Genomic DNA, 23,523 nt, shown 5'->3' with positions numbered 1-23,523 from the left:
TGTATCTGCTTCATGGTCTTTCCTCTTTGGAGTTCTCTGTATAGTATGGTGGTACCATTTTATATATGCTGACATATTTGGTTATATTTCTAGCAAGCAGATTACAGACAAACATAGACCTATCATCTGTTCTTATGATGCATCCTGACAAGATAAAAGAAATACAGTGTACTTTCAAACAGACCACCTGTTAGGTGTCAATGATTTTTTTTCCTAGCTTTTTAGGCCATTTGAGGCTGCCCTATTTGATCAGGTGCAGGGCTTTAAATAGATCACCGTGCCCTTTGTTTCGCACTACATGAATGCTTTAAAACATTTTTGTTAACAGTTTCGTGTCTTCACTAAATTTGGAAGGCCTTATGGTGTTGTCATTAAAACAGAAGAAATAGTGCAGTTTCCTTGTGCAAGGGAAACCTTACCTAGAACAACCAGATCTACCTGCAATCTGCCCCTTGCAGATTCTTTGCTAGTCTTTTGTTTAAATTTTATCCAGTTGGCACGGTCAGTCACTGATGACATATATGAGTGTAAAAGAAGACATACCAGACTTGTTCCCCATGTGCAATTAAAAGTACTTTATGTATCATTTAACAGCCTGTTGTGCGACATTTCTCTGTTGCTTTGTATCTGTTTCTGCTGATCATTGGTAATTTCCCTTCTCTAGAGTTGTTAGGATGCCAGTACTTCTAGTGTGTCATGCATTGAGTGAGATACAGTTGGTTCTGATCGATGTTTTATTTTACTCTGGACTTGAACAAACAATAGCCACCTATCAGAAATGATTGTAACATAGTTCACTGCATGAGACACAGAAGGTGTACCCTCATATTCAACACAAGTAGGCATGCCTTGAAGCAGCAGTGAAGCTTTGCATAAAAGTGGTTACTAAATGATCAGTAAATTACTTAAATCATACATGGGAACAAATCTGTGATGTCTTTTTTATGTCACTGGTTTAACATACTGATGGGATTTTCAATAATCAGCATGGGGGGGCAGTGTATATTTAAAAAAAAGTTGAGTTAGTCTTCATGTAGCTACTAATTTGTAGAAGTTAAGTGGCTGATGTCTTTGGTTTTTTTTTTTACTGATATAAATAATTGGATGTATGGCTGACTCAGATAAATTCTAAATTTAAAGAAAAAATTCAAATGACTAGCACAGGTAATTATTTATGACTACTGAAGATTAAGTAACTTCAATAGGGTAAGTATTTTTTTGTATAGATTCTTTGCCTTTTATACTAATACAGTTATTGAGAAGGAATAAATATTGATATATTGATTATTTCACCCAGTAGTACAGCCATTTTCTTTGTGGATATAAACCTTTTTGTAGTTTTGGAATAACACACATTGGAAAAGAAATATCCACATGAAGCAAAAGAAAGCTGTAGTAGAAATTTGATTTGTATGCCATTTGTAGAAATGCAGCAAAAACCAGTTCATTGGCAGTATACAGCAGTGCATGTACCAGGAGGACACCTGCTACAGTATACTGATAATCCAGTACAGATTACTGCAAATATCTATATAAACTTGTCAGATTATGAGAAAAAGGCAGGATTACTGGGGGTGTCAGTAACTCAAGATGTAGACATGACCAGGTGTAATAATCATCAGAAATTGAATTTCATGTATAAACATTAAATACTTGCACCTGATAGCAAAAGTTTATGCCAGTGTAACTTTATGACAGGTGTAAAAGCCATAACAGAGGTATAGTATAATTATTAATGTGATGTAATTAACTCACTGTTGTCACCACAGGATTTATTTCTGTATGGCCATTTCATGTCTGCATTAGTGGCCTGGAGAAAATATTTAAGTAAAAAAACAGTAAAGAAGTCACTGTTATAACATTAAGGCAGAATTACAGTTTGTGTGAGACCTTATGGGTTTTGACACTTTTAACTAGATAATTTTTAAAAATAATCTTTTCATTGTATATTGAAATTATTTCAGTCATTGTACCTATGATAAAGCATCAAGTAAAAAAGACTTCTTTATGTACTGATGGTATTGTTATTATTAGAAGTATTATTATTTTGTATAAATTGTGTCCTTTATTTGTTAATTGCATTTATTACTACCTGTATATCATATTTTGAATTAAAGGTAGAGATGAGTGGTCAATACCGCCAGGTTTACATGTTCATATGTTCGGTGGAATGACTGATTAACAGCATAAATGACATGCTTTGGAAATATTGAACAGATCAATGTTAGTTTTTCAGATGGTTTCGATTAGGCCTATGTCCAAGTCAGTCCAGAAAATTTCAGGACATGTTAGTAAATGTGCATGGCATTGAAGTGTATGTATCCTGATAACTGAATGCTGCTTGTACATGTCATACAGGACTTGTGAATTCAGTGCAATTTTATGGGCATTTTACCCAAATAAATTCAGCTTGTGTTTTTATTGTGTATTCCAAAAATCAATAGAACCAAAAAGAAAATTTAATTCTGACAGACAAACAGGACTCGTTCATTGTCTGTTGTACACATTAATCATTTGACTGTTTTCCTGCCATCAATACTTCTGTATTCTCGTGGGTCAGTTCTTTCTGGGGTTTCCTTGGGTTCTTCCTCCACCATTAATACTGGCCGCCATGTATAGCCTATCATATGCTGAAAAATGACGTTAAACCCCACAACAACAATAACATCAATACTTCCTTAGTGTAATTTGATGACTTGTATTTTTCCTTATACATGATTTACCATAGACATGTATTTTGTTTCAGTAGACATTTCTATTACCAGATTTTTTTCTTCTTAAAAATATTAAATACAAAGAAAATACATTTGACTGACATTGAACATAAGAAAAATACATTTGACTGATATTGAACTTAAGACAAAGAAAATAAAATATTTGATTGATTGAAATTCAGGCTTTAAAAAATTCATTTGACTGATATTGAACTAAGAAAATAGTACATTTGACTGATATTAAATTGCAGATAAAGAAAATGCTGCATTTAACTGATATTAAACTTAATGTACCTTGATATATCCACTAAGTCCTACTTAGCTTCTGATTAGACTTTTAAAAAAATCAATTTTTCACTCGTTTTTTTAAGGAACTTCTGAATTTCCAGCAGGAATTCATTAATTTACTGTTATTTCTGGCATTCTACAAATTAGCATGAAAATGACTTCGGAGCTTATAACTCCATTTTCTGACATTCCACCTGATTCTTTAGAAGGAAAACTGGCATGAACGTCCGTGTTTTGCATTAATTATTTATGCATTGTATTGAAACTGGAAGAAGAGGGGCATGAAGTCGATGCAAGTTGAAGAGTACTTCACATTTAAGATATGCTTACATGAAATGACAGGGTCAAGAGTTACTATTTTGCTCTAGTACCCCCCCCCCCCCATGTCCACCTACATACCTATATAATTGTAGTGGACACCTGTAGCAATATCATGGAAATTGTATCTAAAATCACACTGGATGGATAAAGTGTGTGTGTGTGTATATATATATATATATATATATATATATATATATATATATATATATATATATATATATATATATCACTGTTTTCATGAGATTTATTAATTATTTTAGATATTTCTATATTTTAGATATTTCTAGAATTGTTATGGCCCATTTATTTGGATTAGGACACTGCAATGAAGTTAGGATTATTTTGACTTACCTGTAGTACTTTACAACAGAAAGTCATATTGACATGAGGTTGTCACCTGCAGACTTTTTATGCTCTCTGATTGGTCCTAAGTGAAAATAGTTTTGCTTGGACGTCCATGGTGGAAGGCTTGAAACCCTTGTTATTACTACTCCATCAGAAGAGAAACTATATCAGCATGGAATCTTCACAGGAAATCCTTATGGTATCTAGCTGGTCTAAACTAAAATTGTGCCAATTTGATGTCGTATGTGACTGCCACAGCTTTCATCATGAAAATCTCAATACTACACCGAAAGCTAATTCAATATTGGGTTTTCACCTGAAAACTTTTTATGATATTTATTTAGTTCAGTAAAACCTGTCTTGAAAGGCCATTACTATGAGACCATCTGTTTTGAGAGTCCACATTTTATCTGTTAAAAAGACCACATGACTCAAGAGACCACAATTCTGTGGCAGATCATTTAAGACAGATTGTACAGTACTAAATGAAAATAGTGCCAACATTTAGTATGATTTCACCAGAAAATGAATTATAATATCTAGTTAGTCCTAATCTGGCCTCAATATGACTGTCACAGTAATCATACTGAAAATCTAGTCATTAATTCTCAGGAATGGATTATGATATCAACATGGAATATTTACATCAGTGGATAATTTGAAAGTATTATGCAAGAACATCACAGATGGTTTTAACACTGCAGTTTAAAAGGATGAACGGTCTTGAATTTTTGATAAAAAAACATTCTTAGAGTAGACTAACTGTCCCATCAGTGGACTATTATTCGTAAAGATTTGGAACAGATTTTACCTTGTAATGGTGGAATGGTCATTTTTAAAGATTACTTGGAACACATTTTACCTTGTAATGGTGGAATAGTCCTTTTTAAAGATTATTTGGAACAGATTTTACCTTGTAATGGTGGAATGGTCATTTTTGAAGATTACTTGGAACAGATTTTACCTTGTAATGGTGGAATGGTTACTTTTTAAAGATTACTTGGAACAGATTTTACCATGTAATGTGGAATGGTCATTTTTAAGGATAATTATACAACAATGTGCAGCACTATAATTGCTAGTTTAAAAACATGGCTAGAAAATTCTAATGCAGATCGTGCACATATATTTATATGTCACCCACAGCATATATACATATAAATATACTTATGTAAATATAAACTATATTTTTACCTCACTTCTACCCCACTTGTACACCATCACTGCATCTAGTTTCATCTGGAGGGAAAGTTAAGCCTGCCATTTCTCAGACCATGGCTTTAGCCCTGGGTTGAGTTTCATGTCTCGTGCATATACAGTCATTGCAATCAGAGCAATTAAATAAGATGCTGAAAATATGGCTTGAAGGCTGAATGTTTAGTTGATTTACTCTGCATTAAAATTGCCACAGAATTCATAAGGTCCTCAGCTGATTTTTATATTATTTTGTAACTGTTTGCATCACATTCTTGGGAGCTATTAAGAGAAATGGATAGTAAGTTCTTGAGTTAGATAAATAACCTGACTGTTTCTGGCATTTAAAACTTGACCTCATTGTTACAGCACTGTCAGACCAAGCAAGGTCGGGCTAGAAAATCTTTGTAACTGTGTCTTTCCTAATCTAATGAAACAATAATAGCTTTGGCATGAAAATGGTCCATAATTCATCCAACCACAGTACAAAATTAATAACTGTGTCTTTCGTAATATAATGAAACAATAATAGCTATGACATGAAAATGTTACATAATTCATCCAACCATAGTACAGAATTGGTAACTGTGTCATCCCTAATATAATGAAACAATAATAGCTATGACATGAAAATGTTCCATAATTCATCCAGTCACAGTACAAAATTGGTAACTGTGTCATCCCTAATATAATGAAACAATAATAGCTATGACATGAAAATGGTCTATAATTCATCCAGTCACAGTACACAATTGGTAAATGTGTCTTTCCTAATAGAATGAAACAGTAATGGCTGTGACATGAAAATGTTCGATAATTCATCTATGCCAATAACATCAGGCCTGTAAAATACCAATCATACTGAAGCTCTATGCCGATATTATCAATCCTTTAAAATACCAATTATACTGTAGCACTATGCCAATATCATCAGGTATGTAAAATACCAATTATACTGAAGCTCTATGCCAATATCATAATGCTTGCAAAATATCGATCATACTGAAGCACTATGCCGATAATATAAGGTCTGTAAAATACCGATTATACTGAAGCTCTATGCCAATATCATAATGCTTGTAAAATATTGATCATACTGAAGCACTATGCTGATAACATAAGGCCTGTAAAATACCGATTATACTGAAGCTCTATGCCAATATCATAATGCTTGTAAAATATTGATCATACTGAAGCACTATGCCGATAACATAAGGCCTGTAAAATACCGATTATACTGAAGCTCTATGCCAATATCATAATGCTTGTAAAATATTGATCATACTGAAGCACTATGCTGATAACCTAAGGCCTGTAATAAAATACCGATTATACTGAAGCTCTATGCCAATATCATAATGCTTGTAAAATATTGATCATACTGAAGCACTATGCTGATAACATAAGGCCTGTAAAATACCGATTATACTGAAGCTCTATGCCAATATCATAATGCTTGTAAAATATTGATCATACTGAAGCACTATGCTGATAACCTAAGGCCTGTAATAAAATACCGATTATACTGAAGCTCTATGCCAATATCATAATGCTTGTAAAATATTGATCATACTGAAGCACTATGCTGATAACCTAAGGCCTGTAATAAAATACCGATTATACTGAAGCTCTATGCCAATATCATAATGCTTGTAAAATATTGATCATACTGAAGCACTATGCTGATAACCTAAGGCCTGTAATAAAATACCGATTATACTGAAGCTCTATGCCAATATCATAATGCTTGTAAAATATTGATCATACTGAAGCACCATGCTGATAACATAAGGCCTGTAATAAAATACCGATTATACTGAAGCTCTATGCCAATATCATAATGCTTGTAAAATATTGATCGTACTGAAGCACTATGCCGATAACATAAGGCCTGTAAAATACCGATTATACTGAAGCTCTATGCCAATATCATTAGGTTTAAAAATATATTTTTTTCATCATTATTTAGTAAGAGCTGGAAGTTACAAACATTGCTTTATGTTCTGTTTTTGCCAGATTTCACAACGCATTACTACACCAAAATAAAAAGCAATGTCATGTTGATGCCACAATGTAATAATTATGTCCATGTAATTAAGTCATGTTGATAACATAGTATTGTAATTTCAGCTGCAAAATAATGATGACATAATACTCAGGCCATTCTGAACTGAACAGTAAGAATGGATTACACAGATAGCCTTAATGATAAGAAAATAGACCCAGAAATGTCCTTTATCAACAGGCGTACTTTATAAGGGACCTAGACATGTCCTGTATCAGCAGGTGTTCTTTATTAAGAGACAGAATTGTCCTGCATGTGTTTTTTATGAGAAACCTTAAGATGTCCAGCATGGGCAAGTGTTTTTTGAAGAAGATATCCACAGAGGCATGTTTTACTTCATATATTTTTAATTTTTATAGGAAACACAGCGATTGTTGGCAGAACCAGTTCCTGGTATAACTGCTCGACCAGATGAGTCTAATGCTCGATATTTCCATGTAGTTGTTGCTGGACCATCAGAGGTTAGTTACACTTTGTATAGACCATATTGACTTGTGCCTTTTGTTTCCAGTTATGTTTAGGATTAAAGTAGGGAAGTAATAATAATATTGATAATCTTTCATTGTTGTGGGTTTAACACCATTGTTCAGTACATAATAGGCTGGCTATACATGGTGGCCACTATAAGTGGTGGAGGAAGAAGCTGGAATATGCTGGGAAGAACCACTGAACAGTGAGTAGCTTGGGCAGATTTTCTTGTATACCCATATTGGCCCAGCCCAAGACAACAACAACAATGTTAATACTAATAATAATAATAATAAAAATAAATAATAATATGAATTAACTTGTTTAGATTAACCAATTACATATATTGAGCCCTGCAAGCACATGGTTATAGAAAGAGCTGGTTATGTCATCTTGCATGTGATAAGAGCCAATCTATGAGACTTCCTTTTTACCCTGAGATTGTGTCCTATGATGATGCTCCAGCTGTGAAAATCTTGGACTTTATAAAGCGTGAAGTCAAATTTTCATTTGAAGGAGTTTACCTTTTATGCATTTATCTTTGTTTAGTATGCCTTTTTTATACTTAAACTAACTCACACATTTCTCTGTCACCAGGATTGTAATATATGCCATCAAGTCCTGTACATGTTATATTTGGTGAAGTTTCTGCAGTTTAATTTTTTAAAATTTTGCATTGTGACTAATTTATCATTATTTGTACAGATAAAGTTAATCAAAAAACTACAATGTGACTATAATTTATTGCTATTTTTCTAAAGTTACATATCAAATACACAAGAAAAAAACTTCAGTGGGACTGTAATTTATTGCTATTTGTACAGATAAAAGTTAATGGAAGAAACCTATAATGTGACTATAATTTCTTGGAATTCGTATTGATAAAGTTACATGTCAATACACAGGTCAAACAAACTACAATGAGACTGTAATTTACTGCTATTTGTATAATGCTACTTATCATTACGCATGACAACTACAATGGGACTGTAATTATTATTTGTATAAATAAAGTTACATAAGAAACATCCAACGTGACTGTAATTTATTGCAATTTGTCTAAAGTTACATATCAGTACACATTAAAATGTTATTCCTTTTCCCATTTCAGTCCCCATATGAAGGTGGAACATTTAATTTAGAACTGTTCCTTCCAGAAGAGTATCCAATGTCAGCACCTAAAGTTAGATTTATGACAAAAATATACCATCCTAATATAGATAAGCTTGGTAGAATTTGTTTGGATATCCTTAAAGGTAATGTATACTATTGTTTTGGATTGAGACTTTAATTTGCAATCATACCATTTACGATGACTGAAAGCTGATTCTGAATGTGACTTGTGTGTAAGCTAATGTTAGACTTGCAAGTTTGGTGCAGTCTGCAGGTTCTAAGTCACATGTATGAAGGGTTCTTGCAAGAATTTTAAAACTTAGAGTTACAAACTCCTAACTTAGATTTGCAGCCCTGGCTGATAAAACAAGGTGACAATTATAATTTATATACATATTCCAAACAGGATTATATTGTAATTAAGACTTCATCTCTTACACCGAGGCAATTATTACTTTATGTTAACGTTTTACAGCTTATAAAATACAACAAAACTGACAGGGCCCCGAATGGCCGAGTGGTCTAAAGTGCTGTCTGTTACGGATCACTGCCATCTCACCTCTGTCTGCGTGGGTTCGAGTCTCAGATTCAGCCAATGTGGGTATGTGAGAAAGCTTGCCAGTAGCTTCTCGTGGGTTGGTGGTTCTTTCTGGTTTGTTTCTCCACCATTAATACTGGCCACAATGTATAGCCTATCGTGTGCTGAAAAATGGCGTTAAACCCTACAACAGCAACAACAAAACTGACACACATGTGAAATATATAATTTCATCATTAATTTTCTAATAATCAGTGTGAATGACTCATAACAATATCAGACATGAAGAATGATCATAATGTGTATTAACATTACAGATCAGGAAAATACATTTACATATCAGAGTACTCGGATATTCACAGTTCATAGCTGTTACTCACATTTAACTTTCTCCTGCTATGGAAATGTTGAATTCAGTGAAGAATGCTGTCTTTAACCTGCATAGTTGCAATATTTTTCTTTTCAGTTTCTTAACTTGCCCAAAATATGACACCAAAAAATAAATGCAGAGCCATAACACAAGACAAACAGACACTTAAAGAACTTTTAATAACTATTATAGCTACAAACTATGATCCCACCAAAATAAACTGCACAGTTAATGAATGAACTATTTGATTACACAGGACAGTGGTACCTGGGTTCACATTGATGTGCAGTACCTTGTTGTTTTTTAGTTAAGGAGCACTATATTATGATACATTTTCAAACCAGATTTCCATATTACTTAGTAAATATTCTATTTAAGAACTACACAGAGATGAAAGAGCTAATCACAATGTAACAACTTAAACACAAAATAACTCTAGACAGTGTAAATGTCTCATTGTTATGTTTATTCCCATGTCTTAGTGAGTTGACCTTGACATGTTCTTTATGCGGCTGAGGGATCTTAGTAAACATTGCAAAGATGTTATTTTTAGTTTTTTTACTGAGTTATTAATTTCTTTTGGTTTTTTTTGGCATTTGCTACACATTTGCCTGTATGGAGCAGCACAGATGTGTACATTTTTTGGACTTGGGGGTGGTGGTGATGATCTCTGCTTTGTAAATTCCCATAAATTTTTTAATTTTGTTTATAATAATTGCATATTTGTGAATTTCTTTTTTTTTTTTAAATGCCCAACAAAAGTTTTTGAATTAATGCTTTTTATGCAGATATTAAGAAATTAATGCACTGCATCAAGTTTGTGAAGTGTCATTGAAAGGAACTTAAGAAGCACGTGTTGTTTTAACATTCATACAAATTCTGACTAGTATTAATATTTATACCTGTGATTTTCCAATGCATTGTATTTAAAGATAAATATATTTCAAAATTTAATTAACATGACCAATTTGCTTTAAATACAGTATTGCACGCTGGAGTAGATCTTTGATAATCAATTAAAAAATAACTAATTTAATCAGTTCATAAAGAGAAGTATCAGTAATGTGCCTTTTAATACTTTTATTGTATTGACTTGATGGATTAAAATCAAAGTGTGATCTGCTCACAAGTATCTGGGTTGGGTAAACACAAGATCTTTTAAAACACTGCTAATTAGTTCTACCAGATTCGCTTTATTTGAAGTTGTTTTGATAATTTGGCGGCTTAGTCCAACGTACAGTTAAGAAATTGTAGATATTGTGCACATGGGACTGTTATCAGTGACCATTTATTTTTGTTTCACATGGTGTGAATGAATAAATGAAGAAATTTTGAATCCATTCATCCAGAAGGAATGAATTCTAGATAAAAGTAGAAGAATGTGAATTTAGCACTTTCCTGACTTGTTTTGAGATGGGAAAAAACATGTCCAATACTGGTATTTAGGAAATTTTTCATGTCCAACTTTGAATGTTGGCTATGGAATTTGAAGAGTGAAATCCAGTAACAAACCACAAATTAAACTTGTTTTTTTTTTTGTCTTTTAGTTGCTCACTTGCCCTTGCAACAGGTCTTCTGGTTAGGATTTCTTGCAATGGCTAAAAACTAGCAACACCTGGTTGTGCCAAGGGAGGTAATGGGTAAAAGTTATTGTCATTTATTTGAAAAGGACAGAAAAGACAATTTTTGTCTTTTAGTGGTGCTGGATTTATGCAGTAGCAGGCTAATGTTCCATACATAATGTGATTGGGTACAATTCTTGGAGAAACATAATTTTCTTAAAAATGTGCTTTTTTTTAAAAAAACTGCCAAGATTTCATCTTAGACTAGAATGTGAATGTCCCAAATGCCATTGAATTGACATAAGTTATGTCCAGTACTGGACAAAAAAATGTCAGTGATCTAGATTCTTTACTGTAGATTTAACAACAGTAGGCCTGGTACTGGGCAAAAATTTGCTTAGGCTGGACCCTATACTGTAGATCTGACAAAAAATAATTATACTAGACAAAAATATTTTTATGTAGGATGTCATACTATAGATATGACACAAAGTATGTTAGGCACTGGACAAAAATGTATTTATGACTATGCTGTAGATGACACAATGTAGGTTGGGTACTGGACAAAAATGTTGTATGCATGCAATACCCTGTGCTGTAGATCTGACACAAAGTAAGTCTTGTACTGGTATTATGTATATTTAAATTAATTGTGTGTTCGTTTTAAAATAGTTTATATTCCATTACATGATATTATAATGTAATATTGTTTACTGGACTTGATTTTTTAAAGAATTAAGTTCAGTTCTCTTTGACTTGATTGATTCTTTAAAATTTATTTCATTGATGTAAATACCTAATAATAGAAACATTGTATCTAGTTGCTGACCTTAAAATCAGTGACAGTTTTGGTAAACAACTGTAAAAAAAAGTTATATTCTTTCTAAGAGTAAGAATCATTTAGTTGAATCAAGGTCATACCTGGAATACATGACATGAGGCATGTGTTAATTTGTAAACAAACTTCTATTTTTTCCCAGAAAAATGAACTCTTGACCCCCATCCGGGCATCTGTTTTGCATTTTAGTTAGTCTTGTAATTGATGTTATGATAAGATTTATATCATTCGTGCCTTAACCCTTGAGAGGTCAAGTTGTTTTATGTTGTGTCCAGTTTGGGGCTGAAATTTTATTTTCTTCAAATTATTGAATTTCATGTGATTGTTTTCCCTGGAAAAGCTGAAGTGCTCAAATTAATTCTTGGGCAAAGACATTTACTGGAATCTTTACAGCATTCAAAAACTAGAATAATATTTTCTGTGATTCAACAAGAGACTGTTGACACATCAGTAAAACGCTGACTATTGCATATGTCATCGCCTGCCATCTTGGATTTTCAGTGGGATTTGAACTGTGATTCACTTAGAACTTTTCATTGATAGGACTTGTGTTTTAATTATTGGATTACAATTTAGATTTCATTTGCAATACTATAAGTTAATTTTTCTTATTTTTTTAATACTTTGCTGTCTATTGAAATAAATTATTTGTTAAATCTCATATATTTTACTTATTTTAAGAGCATAGACTCGTAACAACTGGACAAAAATGTATTTATGCAGGACTCCATACTGTAGGTATGACACAAAGTAGATTAGGTACTGGACAAAAATGTATTTATGCAGGACTCCATACTGTAGATATGACACAAAGTAGGTTAGGTACTGGACGAAAATGTATTTATGCAGGAGTTCATACTGTAGATATGACACAAAGTAGGTTACGTACTGGACAAAAATGTATTTATGCAGGAGTTCATACTGTAGATATGACATAATGTTGGTTAGGTACTGGATAAAAAAAATTGTTTTTGTGCTAGACTCCATGCTTTAGATATGACACAAAGTAGGTTAGGTACCAGACAGAGATTTTGTACTGTAGATATGACACAATTTAGGTTAGGTACTGGACAGAAAGTTTGTACTGTAGATATGATACAATTTAGGTTAGGTACTGGACAAAGATTTTGTACTGTAGATATGACACAATTTAGGTTAGGTACTGGACAAAGATTTTGTACTGTAGATATGATACAATTTAGGTTAGGTACTGGACAAAGATTTTGTACTGTAGATATGACACAATTTAGGTTAGGTACTGGACAAAGATTTTGTACTGTATATATGATACAATTTAGGTTAGGTACTGGACAAAGATTTTGTTTCTAGACTCATTAAAGCATAAAGATTACAAAGATTTCATAGATACGTGCAAATTCTGGCATCCCAGAAAACCTTGGATATATATGCTAATAAAATTCAATCCTTTTTCATTCTTTCATTTAATGTTTTTTCAGTAAATTGCAGGAAAAACAAACATTTTCCAATTTTGCATTTTAAGTAGTTTTACCTTATCAGTTCTGATGACTCTGCAGTTAATATCAATACCAAAATTATATGTTAAAATAAATGTGTGTTTGACTTACCTTTTCTCCATAGCATCTTAAGTATATAAGACCTCAGATAATTCTTGCTTTTGGCACTTATTGAAATCAAGCGCTAATAACCAAATTCATAAAAGGTATGGAAACTGCTACCACTTATTGAGGATGTTCCATAAGCATTTGTTTAAAGTGACAGAATTCTGTTCCAACAAAAATAATGTAAAAAAAAAATTAACATTAGTAAAATCATGAAATGAGCAATTGTATTTGTTCTGTTTATTTTGAATCAAAGTAAAATGACAATGAAAGAATAGAAAAATGTTTGATTTGTTTGTTTCAATAAGCTTTTTTGATGATAAGTGGGCCGTTGTTTTTGTGGCTATAAGTCTGTCAGGCATCTTGAGTAAGCATCATGTCATATGCATCTGCTACTTTCATTTCTCAAAAACCTTTTGTCCGATTTCAACTCCCATTTTATTTTATTTTGGTATCAAGATTGGTCAGGTTTGTCTAACAGCAAATATCACCAACAATACTAACAGTATTTAAGCAACCAAACCATCAGTGTGTGATCTCCTGTTGATATTGATTTGTATGTGTGTATGTATGTATTTATATGTGTATGTATGTATGTATGTATTTATATGTATGTATGTGTATGTATGTGTGTGTATATATATATATATATATATATATATATAGATATATATATATATATATATATATATATATATATATATATATATATATATATATATATATATATATATATATATATATATATATATATATGTATGTATGTATGTATGCTTGTATGTATTTATGTATTTATATATGTGTGGGGCCGCAAGTGGCCGAGTGGTCTAAAGCGCTCTCCGTTACAGATCACTGCCATCTCACCTCTGTCTGCGTGTGTTTGAGTCTCGGATTCAGCCAATGTGGGTATGTGAAAAAGCTTGCCAGTAGCTTCTCGTGGGTTGGTGGTTCTTTTTGGGGTTTTCCCGGGTTCTTCCTCCACCATTAATATTGGCTGCCATGTATAACCTATCGTGTGCTGAAGAATGGCATTAAACCCTAAAACAACAACAACATTTATATATGTATGTATTTATGAATGCAGTGCTCTATGGCACCTTAGTATAGAAGTGGCTCTATAGTGCCAACAGATGTTGTATTCCAAAAATGTAAAAATGAATTGCATAAAAGTTAGATAGCAGCCTTCCAGATAAATGTTTAACAACGGGGCTTCTTTACTGTTACTGATGCATTTCTCATCAATGCAAAGGTTTGACCTTATTTTTACCAAAGTTAAAGTTATGTATAAAAATTACTTGGCTCATTGCTCCAGCTAATGTCTTTATGTCAGTAACACTTGATGAGTGATATCGGATCCAAATGGACCTCTTGTGTTGGCATTAAATTTGCCACAAGGCTTGATAATTGATGTTTGTTGGTTGAAGTGTCTTTTTTGCATGTTTTTCAGATTATTGATTTATCAAAGGTAAGAGCAAATGTGACCTTGTTTTTAAATTAAATTTTATATGGTTTTTCTCTGTCTCTTTTTCATTTCAGTATAGTTTTTTCTGTTTCTGTATTTCAGATAAATGGAGCCCAGCTTTACAAATTCGAACAGTGTTGTTATCAATACAAGCATTGCTGAGTGCACCCAATCCTGATGATCCACTGGCCAATGATGTTGCAGAGCAATGGAAGTCAAATGAAGCTAAAGCCATAGAATTTGGTATGAAGTCTGAAACTAATTATAGTGCATTCTGTTGTGCTGGAAAATCAGACTTAGATCTACACATTACAGTGCATTGTATTGTTTATCCCTTCATGACAGTGTATTATGTTGTATAGGAGTGTCAGATTTAGAACCCTTCATGACAGTGTAGTGTGTTGTTTATGAGTGTCAGAATTAGAACCCTTCATACCAATTCAGTGGCCAAGTGGTTAGAGCATCCACCCCAGATGCGGGAGGTTATGGGTTCAAAACCTGGTTGAGTCATACCAATGACTTATAAAAATGGCACTAACAGCTGCCTCGTTAGCTGCTCCGCATTAAGAGGTTAGTATTAAGACTGGTCGGCTTGGTGTCAGGAAAATTTGACTGGGTGGGGCATCATGCTACATATCTGTGGCATGATGCCTCAGTGCTAGACATCACTGTAAACTGCCACACAGACGTCATAGTGCTATGACTATATTAAAAAGCCAAATCACACACACACACAGAACCTTTCATAACATTGTATTGGGTTGTATAGGAGTGTCAGAATTAGATCCCTTCATGACAGTGTATTGTGTTGTATAGGAGTGTCAGAATTAGATCCCTTCATGACAGTGTATTGAGTTGTATAGGAGTGTCAGAATTAGATCCCTTCATGACCGTGTATTGGGTTGTATAGGAGTGTCAGAATTAGATCCCTTCATGACAGTGTATTGAGTTGTATAGGAGTGTCAGAATTAGATCCCTTCATGACAGTGTATTGGGTTGTATAGGAGTGTCAGAATTAGATCCCTTCATGACAGTGTATTGGGTTGTATAGGAGTGTCAGAATTAGATCCCTTCATGACAGTGTATTGAGTTGTATAGGAGTGTCAGAATTAGATCCCTTCGTGACGGTGTATTGAGTTGTATAGGAGTGTCAGAATTAGATCCCTTCGTGACAGTGTATTGACTTGTATAGGAGTGTCAGAATTAGATCCCTTCGTGACAGTGTATTGAGTTGTATAGGAGTGTCAGAATTAGATCCCTTCATGACAGTGTATTGGGTTGTGTAGGAGTGTCAGAATTAGATCCCATCATGACAGTGTATTGAGTTGTGTAGGAGTGTCAGAATTAGATCCCTTCATGACAGTGTATTGAGTTGTATAGGAGTGTCAGAATTAGATCCCTTCATGACAGTGTATTGAGTTATATAGGAGTGTCAGAATTAGATCCCTTCATGACAGTGTATTGTGTTGTATAGGATTATCTGAATTAGATCCCTTCATGACAGTGTATTGAGTTGTATAGGAGTGTCAGAATTAGATTCCTTCATGACAAATTGCATTGTTTATGAGTGGCAGAATTAGATCCCTTTATAACCAGACTTAAAATAGATGGAAGACTACTTGACATGAAAGACTATTATTTCCTGCACAAGACCTCCGAGTCATATATTGCAGTGACCTTCGATGGGAGAGCACCAGTTTTTGTGACATTTGAGGGGAGGGGGGCATAAAGGTTAATCTCTCGTGAATGGTACCACTTTGTTTAATGTTCTGTGATTAAAATTTATTTACAGCTCTTAGATTTCACTGAAAGATTCTAAACTTGTTCTACCATGGTGGAATCATTACTTCTTTAATATCAGGTTATGCCATTTTGATCAGATTCAGATGAGTGTCTTGTCAAGCTGAATCCATTCACAAAGTTTCCTGATTATTTGGAAGGGTTTATCATTCTAAATCGTGTGCAGTTCAATTTTACAACAATGTTCAAACTTTAGTACATAGCCACTTTGGTGCTGAGGTACCAGAACATCCATCCATCAGCCCATCCATCCACGCAGCAGTACAGACAGACAGACACATAGTATGGTGTATAAAGTGTGCCAAAAAAACATATTTTGTCATGAGCCCAATGAATATTGATAATTGTACTGTATTTTCCTAGATTTTTTAGACATTCCTTCATGTTTTTAAATTTCACAGATTTGAGAAAGCATGAAATACAAAACTGAAAAGAAAAGTGCAAGTGAAGTATGGGATATAACATGGTATCTATTTAGGTTTGGCACACCAGGTCAGACCAGCAACTTAATTTTCTCATGTTCTTGGATGTGTCATTAAAAATAAAACTGTATAGTGCTTGGTTGAGATCATAGGTCCCAAAAGTGTTATGTATATGCCAAAAATTGAATACGTGTAAACAACTTTTTTATGCACTGGTTGCATACCATTCAATGAAAATTTATAACACTGACCTCAAAGATTCACATTTTGACTTGAATATGATGAGAAAAACAACACATTGAAAAAGTTAATGCATGTTACTTGGTGTCTTCTTTTTGTACTGGACACTGTTATTCGCAGAATATACACAAGATTAACTTTTTCCTACTTAAAAAATCTGAAAACCTTTTATTATTTAATCTAATATATGCTATTTGCCAGTAATCATTGGTCAGGTATACACATGTAATGTACATGTTGTCTGATAGTATACACATTTGAAACAAACAATATATGTTAATAACCGTATTTTGTTCAAAAACTACATTTGTTACACATATAGCTCGGACACCAGATTCCAACTAAGATGGCAAATGATCTATGAATATTCAAAAATAAATTAAAACAAAAAATTACATGTGATGATGTAATATCCTTAACTTCATAAAAAATAAATAGAAGCAAATAAATAAATGGGTGGAGAGACAGTATGTATTTATATCAAATGGTTCTGCATATAACTAGAGATAACAGAGAGATAATGAATTTTCTTGTCATTGTTTTTAGCGTTACCAAAAATGATAGTCCAGAAGATATAGTCAAAGCAGCATAGTACTTGCTGCTCCACCACTCCGGTGGCCTAGTGGTTAGAGCATCTGCCTCAGATGCGGGATGTCATGGGTTTGATCCCTGGCCGAGTCATTCCAAAGACATTAAAAAATGGTACTAACTGCTGCCTTGCTTGGCGCTCAGCATTAAGAGGTTAGTGTTAGGACTGGTCGGCCTGGTGTCAGGATAATCTGACTGGGTGGGACATTACGCTACATGTCTGCAGCATGATGTCCCAGTGCTAGACATCACTATAAACTGCCATATTGCAGACATCATAGCAATACGACTGACAAATTGTTAAAACGACACTAAAATTTCAAGTCACACACACTTGCTGCATCAAGAACAAATACGAAACCCTATGCTAAATCCTAAGTTAAATACAGCTCTTATAATGAAAGAACAGTAATATGGTATGTTGGTCAAGAAACATGGGTAGCCATGTAAGCGCAATTTATACAGATTCAAACAAGCCTACATAATGCAGGGTTCAGTCTATGACACAGTTCTTGTTATGTGGCCTAATGTGCCAATCAAATTTAGCTTCACAGCCATCCATGTCAAGCCAAGAAACCAGATGTGTAAAATAGTTACGAAAAAATATATGTTATGATGAGAGAATCAGGGTATTGTCTCATTTTGATTGCTCCTCTCAAGTGGGAAAAATTATGGATCAATGATTGGTCAATCTAACGGTGGATAATCCTAGGAAAATAGACAGCTTTCCTCTCATCTACTCAAACAACTTTGATGATAGGCTTTCCATCCCATTCAAGACTTGTTGGACCTTCACTTCTGGATCATATTAAAAAATCCATTAAGAACAAACAGTTCTCTCAGTAAGCCATGGAGAAAATCACTAGCAAGACGGCCCACCACTTGGAAAGTGTACGAGGGAATCTGGAGAATTTTCACCTAATGTTGTCAATGCAAACACTACCTGCCACAGAATGCATTAATACCTCAGATAGCTAACTTCCTACTTTGGCTCCTTGATGAGAAACAGAACGGTCCAATAAAAATTAAAGTCTGCCTTTCCAGGATCTCTAACATGCTGCATATTCAGTATTGATCTTTTATGTCCAAAGGCATTGTCCCCATGACTTGTGTGTAACCTATCATGGGTGCTCACCTGACAGAAAAAGACACTATTTGAGCCTCTTGCAAACTTCTTTGAATCACCTCTCATGTAAGACCTACTTCCTACTTGCACTATCGACAGCAGGCAGAATCGGCGAGATACGTATCTTATCCGTTGACTTGCAGTTCTGACTGGATGGGTCAGTGTCACTCATGATGTCCATCCTCTCGTTGCCAGTCTCACACTCATGGGAAATTACATGTTGGTTGTGTAATCCCTATGTACTCTGGACACAACCCAGTGGAAGCTCTGAAGTGGTACCTGAAAAGATTGAAGACAGTGCGTCAAAGGAAATCTTGCCTCTTCTTACCTATCAAGGAGGGCAAGGATGATATTTCAGTAGAGGCACTCTTGTCCTGAATGAAATTGGTTATCCACGCTACATACTGAGAATGAATCCCAGATCAAATGAATTTGCTACACATACACAACAAATATTGCATTCAGGTGAAACTATTTCCTAGCTGACCCTGTACAAGCTTTGAGATGGAGGTCAGAGTTGATGTTCTTCAGCTTTTACCTCTAAGATCTTTTATCCTAAAAGGTTTTTCCAACACTTTGTGTGGCCAATTGGATTCATCAGAAGCTTCCAAAGTACATGGGTTCCCGACTTCTGCTGGATTTGTGTGTGTGGGATTTATCCCTCATAGATACCATTTCCTGATGTGTGGAATCAATCATCTTGCTGGGATGTCTGTCTAGAAGCTGCCTCATATACCCAAGATATCCTCTACATGGTAAGGGGATATAACTCCCTCCACATCTTGCCATTCACCTACAGTAAGGTATTACAATTTGGTAATGTAATTGAAGAAGAAATGAAATTTTTCTAGTAAAATGTTTCTTCAGTATTATCTAATCATAATACACATACACCCTCCTAGCCTCACTGCAGTTCCATCCATTTCAGGAGCATAATGTATTTGAAGATGCTTCTTCAGAATAATCCATTTATAATACACTACCACCTCACTGCAGTTTCATCAGTTTCTGGGCATGGACTCTGCTGCAGTAGTAACTGAAGTACTTACTGGATTTGGTACCAATCCCTGTTTCTCCTTTGAATATGTTCTCCAATCACATTTCATTAGGAGTATTAGCCTGCTCAGTAGACAAATGGCAATCACTCTTGACCATTACCTCCCTTTGGCACTGCTTGGATGTTGGCTACTTCCAAATGCCCTCCACCCCCTACTACTACTCTAAAGAATCTGTTGATCTCGACAAGATGGACTTGAGGCAACAGATGCCTTCGGTACTGATCTGGTACTTGACAAGAATATAGTAGCTGCTCATATGTCTGCTTGTTTGCTTTGCAAGGCTGACGAATGTGCTCCATGCCCATCAGAGCTGGTCTGGGATGCTGCTGCACCTTCTTCATTGCTGGATTTTTTTAGACACAAATGAGACACATGGCAATAGCCAAGTCTGGAAGGCGATGGCCAGAATTGTTAGGGTCATTGACCAGGGCTGTTCACCATACCATGGCCAATACTTGGGTGGGTTGGGCCAATTTACTCCTGATACATGTCTCAGATCTTTGATCCATGTCTCAAACTTTGTCATGTCTTCCCTTTCCAGATGATCCTGTTTAGGTCACTGTTGTTTTGGAGGAAGAAAAGAGAAGGTTCAGACGCAGGCAGCTCAGGAACTGCCTCTCCACCATGCTGCTCCACCCACATATGTGTTTGGAATGACTCAGCCCATGCTATATATTTGGAATGACTCTGCCCATGGTAGTGTGAATGGATCTTAAGCGGCCTAAGGACAGGGGATCTCTTCTGTCATGTGCACCAACATCAACCTCTAGAAAGCAGTCATACAGAGGTGATAAGCGGAATTTATAGCTCACCGGATCTCCACTTGCCCTCATTGGGGGGTGGGGTGAACCACATCATTTGGAGGGCTTCAACTTTCATTCATCAACAATCCCATCCCCTTGGCCTTTTTGACGGATGCACTCATAAATTGGGAGAAGGATGCCTTTCTAAAAAAGCAGATACAGCCACTCATCATAAAAAGAAAAGGGCAGTGGAGCTTACGCAAATACCAAGTTCCCTGAGGCATTTATTCAAGGCCATTTCTCTTTTAGAAAGCAAGCTGAGATGCATTGTTGACTGGAGAAACCTCAACCAAATCAAGATGGAGACAGCAAGTTTAATCCACCTATCCTTTCTATGGAATGAGTATGCCATCAGGATCGATCTGATAACACACATTTTCACATCCTATCCACCCCCATGTCATGAACACTTTGTTTTTGCTTACTGTGACATGCTTTATCCATTCAGAGTTCTCCCTTTTTCCTCAACATCAGCCCTTGGGCTTTTACTGAGATTATGGATTATATCTTTACCCTGTTCCAATTGACACTGTCTACAACAGCGACAGCTTACCTGGATGACATCATCCAGGCCTTCTCATGAACTGGGAAAAGTCAGACTTCCATCCCAGAATTTTGCCCATCCAGATATGGAATTTCGAATCAACTAGAATTTGGTGCGACATCCTCCTGTTTGCATAATCAGAATTGTTAAACTGATTGAGTAATAAACTGATTGAGTCCGTTTCAAGCATGACTTGGATTTCACTGAGATAGCTTTGACAGCTCCTTAGTTTGTTCACTGCGGCAGCAGGTTTGATTCTGCTTGGTCTTTTTTTTTATGTGGACATTGCGAGTACATTGGTGTCAATTTTCCAGTTACATTAATCAAACAGTCATGATTTGATCATTCCTGTGTCAGTGCTGTAACCCAAGTTGGCTGACCATGGGAATCCTGCTGGAGAAAGCCTCAAGCAGAAATAGCAGTAGGTACTGATGCCATTGTACATGGAAGGGGTGCCCACCTGTTGCTGACCCTCACTATCAACATTGATACTTGGGAGCCTGGGGAACAGTCTCACCACATCATAATCCTAGAAATGAATGCTGTCATCAACACCCATCACTTTGATAAGATTGACTCAGAGGCAAAAACACTGTCCCTCTGCATGCCTCAATCCCTCATCTGGTTGACTGTTTTCTCTGGCTCTTTGAAGAGAAACATTTGGGCCCCAAACTCTATCAAAGGCCACTGCCCCATGGCAGACATAACTTTGGGCAGGATATAGTCCTATCAGATCTTTTAGCCCTTTTTGGTCTCAAATGACTAAATCACTCATTGTTTCCAAATGGAACTTTTAACACAGCTCAATTCAAATCCATTTGAACCTTTAGACCACACTTCACTCAAGTCACCTTAAAGTCATGTTTCCTGATAGCTATCGCTTCCACATGCAGGGTAATTGAGCAGCATGCCTGTTATGTTGACCTGAGCTCTCTTCAGTTCAGATCAGAGGGATCGGTGGTTCTCTTGATGCAATCAGTCTTTGTAGCCCAAAATAGGTTACTGTCTGTCAGTTACCAAAGAGATGTCATTCACCCTCTGTCTTCCATAGACAGGTCGAGAACAGCAGCCATCCAAAAACCTGTTTGCACTCTCAAGTACTATTTGAATTGCACAGAGACAAGTCATGGCATGTGCAAACACCTCATCCTTCTGGTGTGAGCCAGAACACAGGATATCGCCCTTCAAGTTCTTGGCTGAATTGGGTTTTAGATTCTTTGTATTTTGATGTCTCACCAGCTCTGAGTCACCTCATAAAGATTTCTGCTCAGAAGCATTGAGCCATCTCAGCAAGCCTTGCCTTCGAGCACAATGTTTTAATCTGAGATACAACAGAAACTGTTGGCTGGCATGCAGAGTCGACCTTCTTGAGCCTTCATCTCAGAGATTTATCATCGCAGAGGCAAACCCTGAATCTGGTAGATCCAGTGGCAGCAGTACAGATGGCTTTTAGATCCAACCAGGTCAATCAACACAGCCTGTTAGCTTTGCTGGAGAAATTTTATTGGTAACAAGATTTCAGTATTCATCTTTTTAAACATATATTAGATCAAGTGACCCCAGGCTGTGTTGCTGATGTAATTAGGAGAGCAGGTTTTCATTCACATGGGCAATCCAGCTGTTCTTCCGAGAAGGATACCTGAGATAGAGGTTGGGTTTGCTGCATCTCTTCCTTCTTTTGCTTCTTCTCCTAATGCACTGTGATTGGGTAACATTTGGAGAAAGCAAATTATGTTTTTCTAAGAAAACATACCCAATCATATTACTTAATAACTCTCCCAAACACCCCACCATGTGAGCATCCTCATTAAGATCTCATCTAAAAACTAGCAACACCTGACAGTGCCAAGGGGAGGTAAATGACAAGAGTTATTGCCCTTTGTCTATTGAATAGACAGAAAAAATTAATTTTCGTCTTTTGGATGGGCTGGATTCACGAATTAGCAGGCTAATATTCCTAATGTAATGTGATTGAGCAAATATTCTTTGCGATACATAATATTCTGAAAACTTTTCTTTTGGGTTGTGTCACTTTATATCATTGCCACCAATGTGGATAGATAAATCCCAATGGAGTGTACAAA

The 23,523-nt window shown here is 35.3% G+C and overlaps 1 protein-coding gene across 1 annotated transcript in view; it reads left to right on the top strand.

Annotated features, from left to right (window-relative positions):
- Positions 1-23,523, top strand: part of LOC149788517 (ubiquitin-conjugating enzyme E2 N) — a 36,550-nt gene that overhangs the window by 5,033 nt on the left and 7,994 nt on the right. Inside the window, exons 2-4 of the mRNA XM_089974517.1 lie at positions 7,287-7,388; positions 8,507-8,651; positions 14,961-15,101. Of these exons, the coding sequence (XP_089830643.1) occupies positions 7,287-7,388; positions 8,507-8,651; positions 14,961-15,101 (388 nt within the window). The remainder of the gene's footprint in view (positions 1-7,286; positions 7,389-8,506; positions 8,652-14,960; positions 15,102-23,523) is intronic.

The sequence above is a fragment of the Sinohyriopsis cumingii genome, chromosome 11 (genome assembly GCF_028554795.1).
Source record: "Sinohyriopsis cumingii isolate HCF-2022 chromosome 11, ASM2855479v2, whole genome shotgun sequence".
In the NCBI taxonomy this organism is placed as follows: Eukaryota; Metazoa; Mollusca; class Bivalvia; order Unionida; family Unionidae; genus Sinohyriopsis; species Sinohyriopsis cumingii.
The sequence above is the reverse complement of the archived record's forward strand: the minus strand, read 5'-3'. Positions and strand labels throughout refer to the sequence as shown.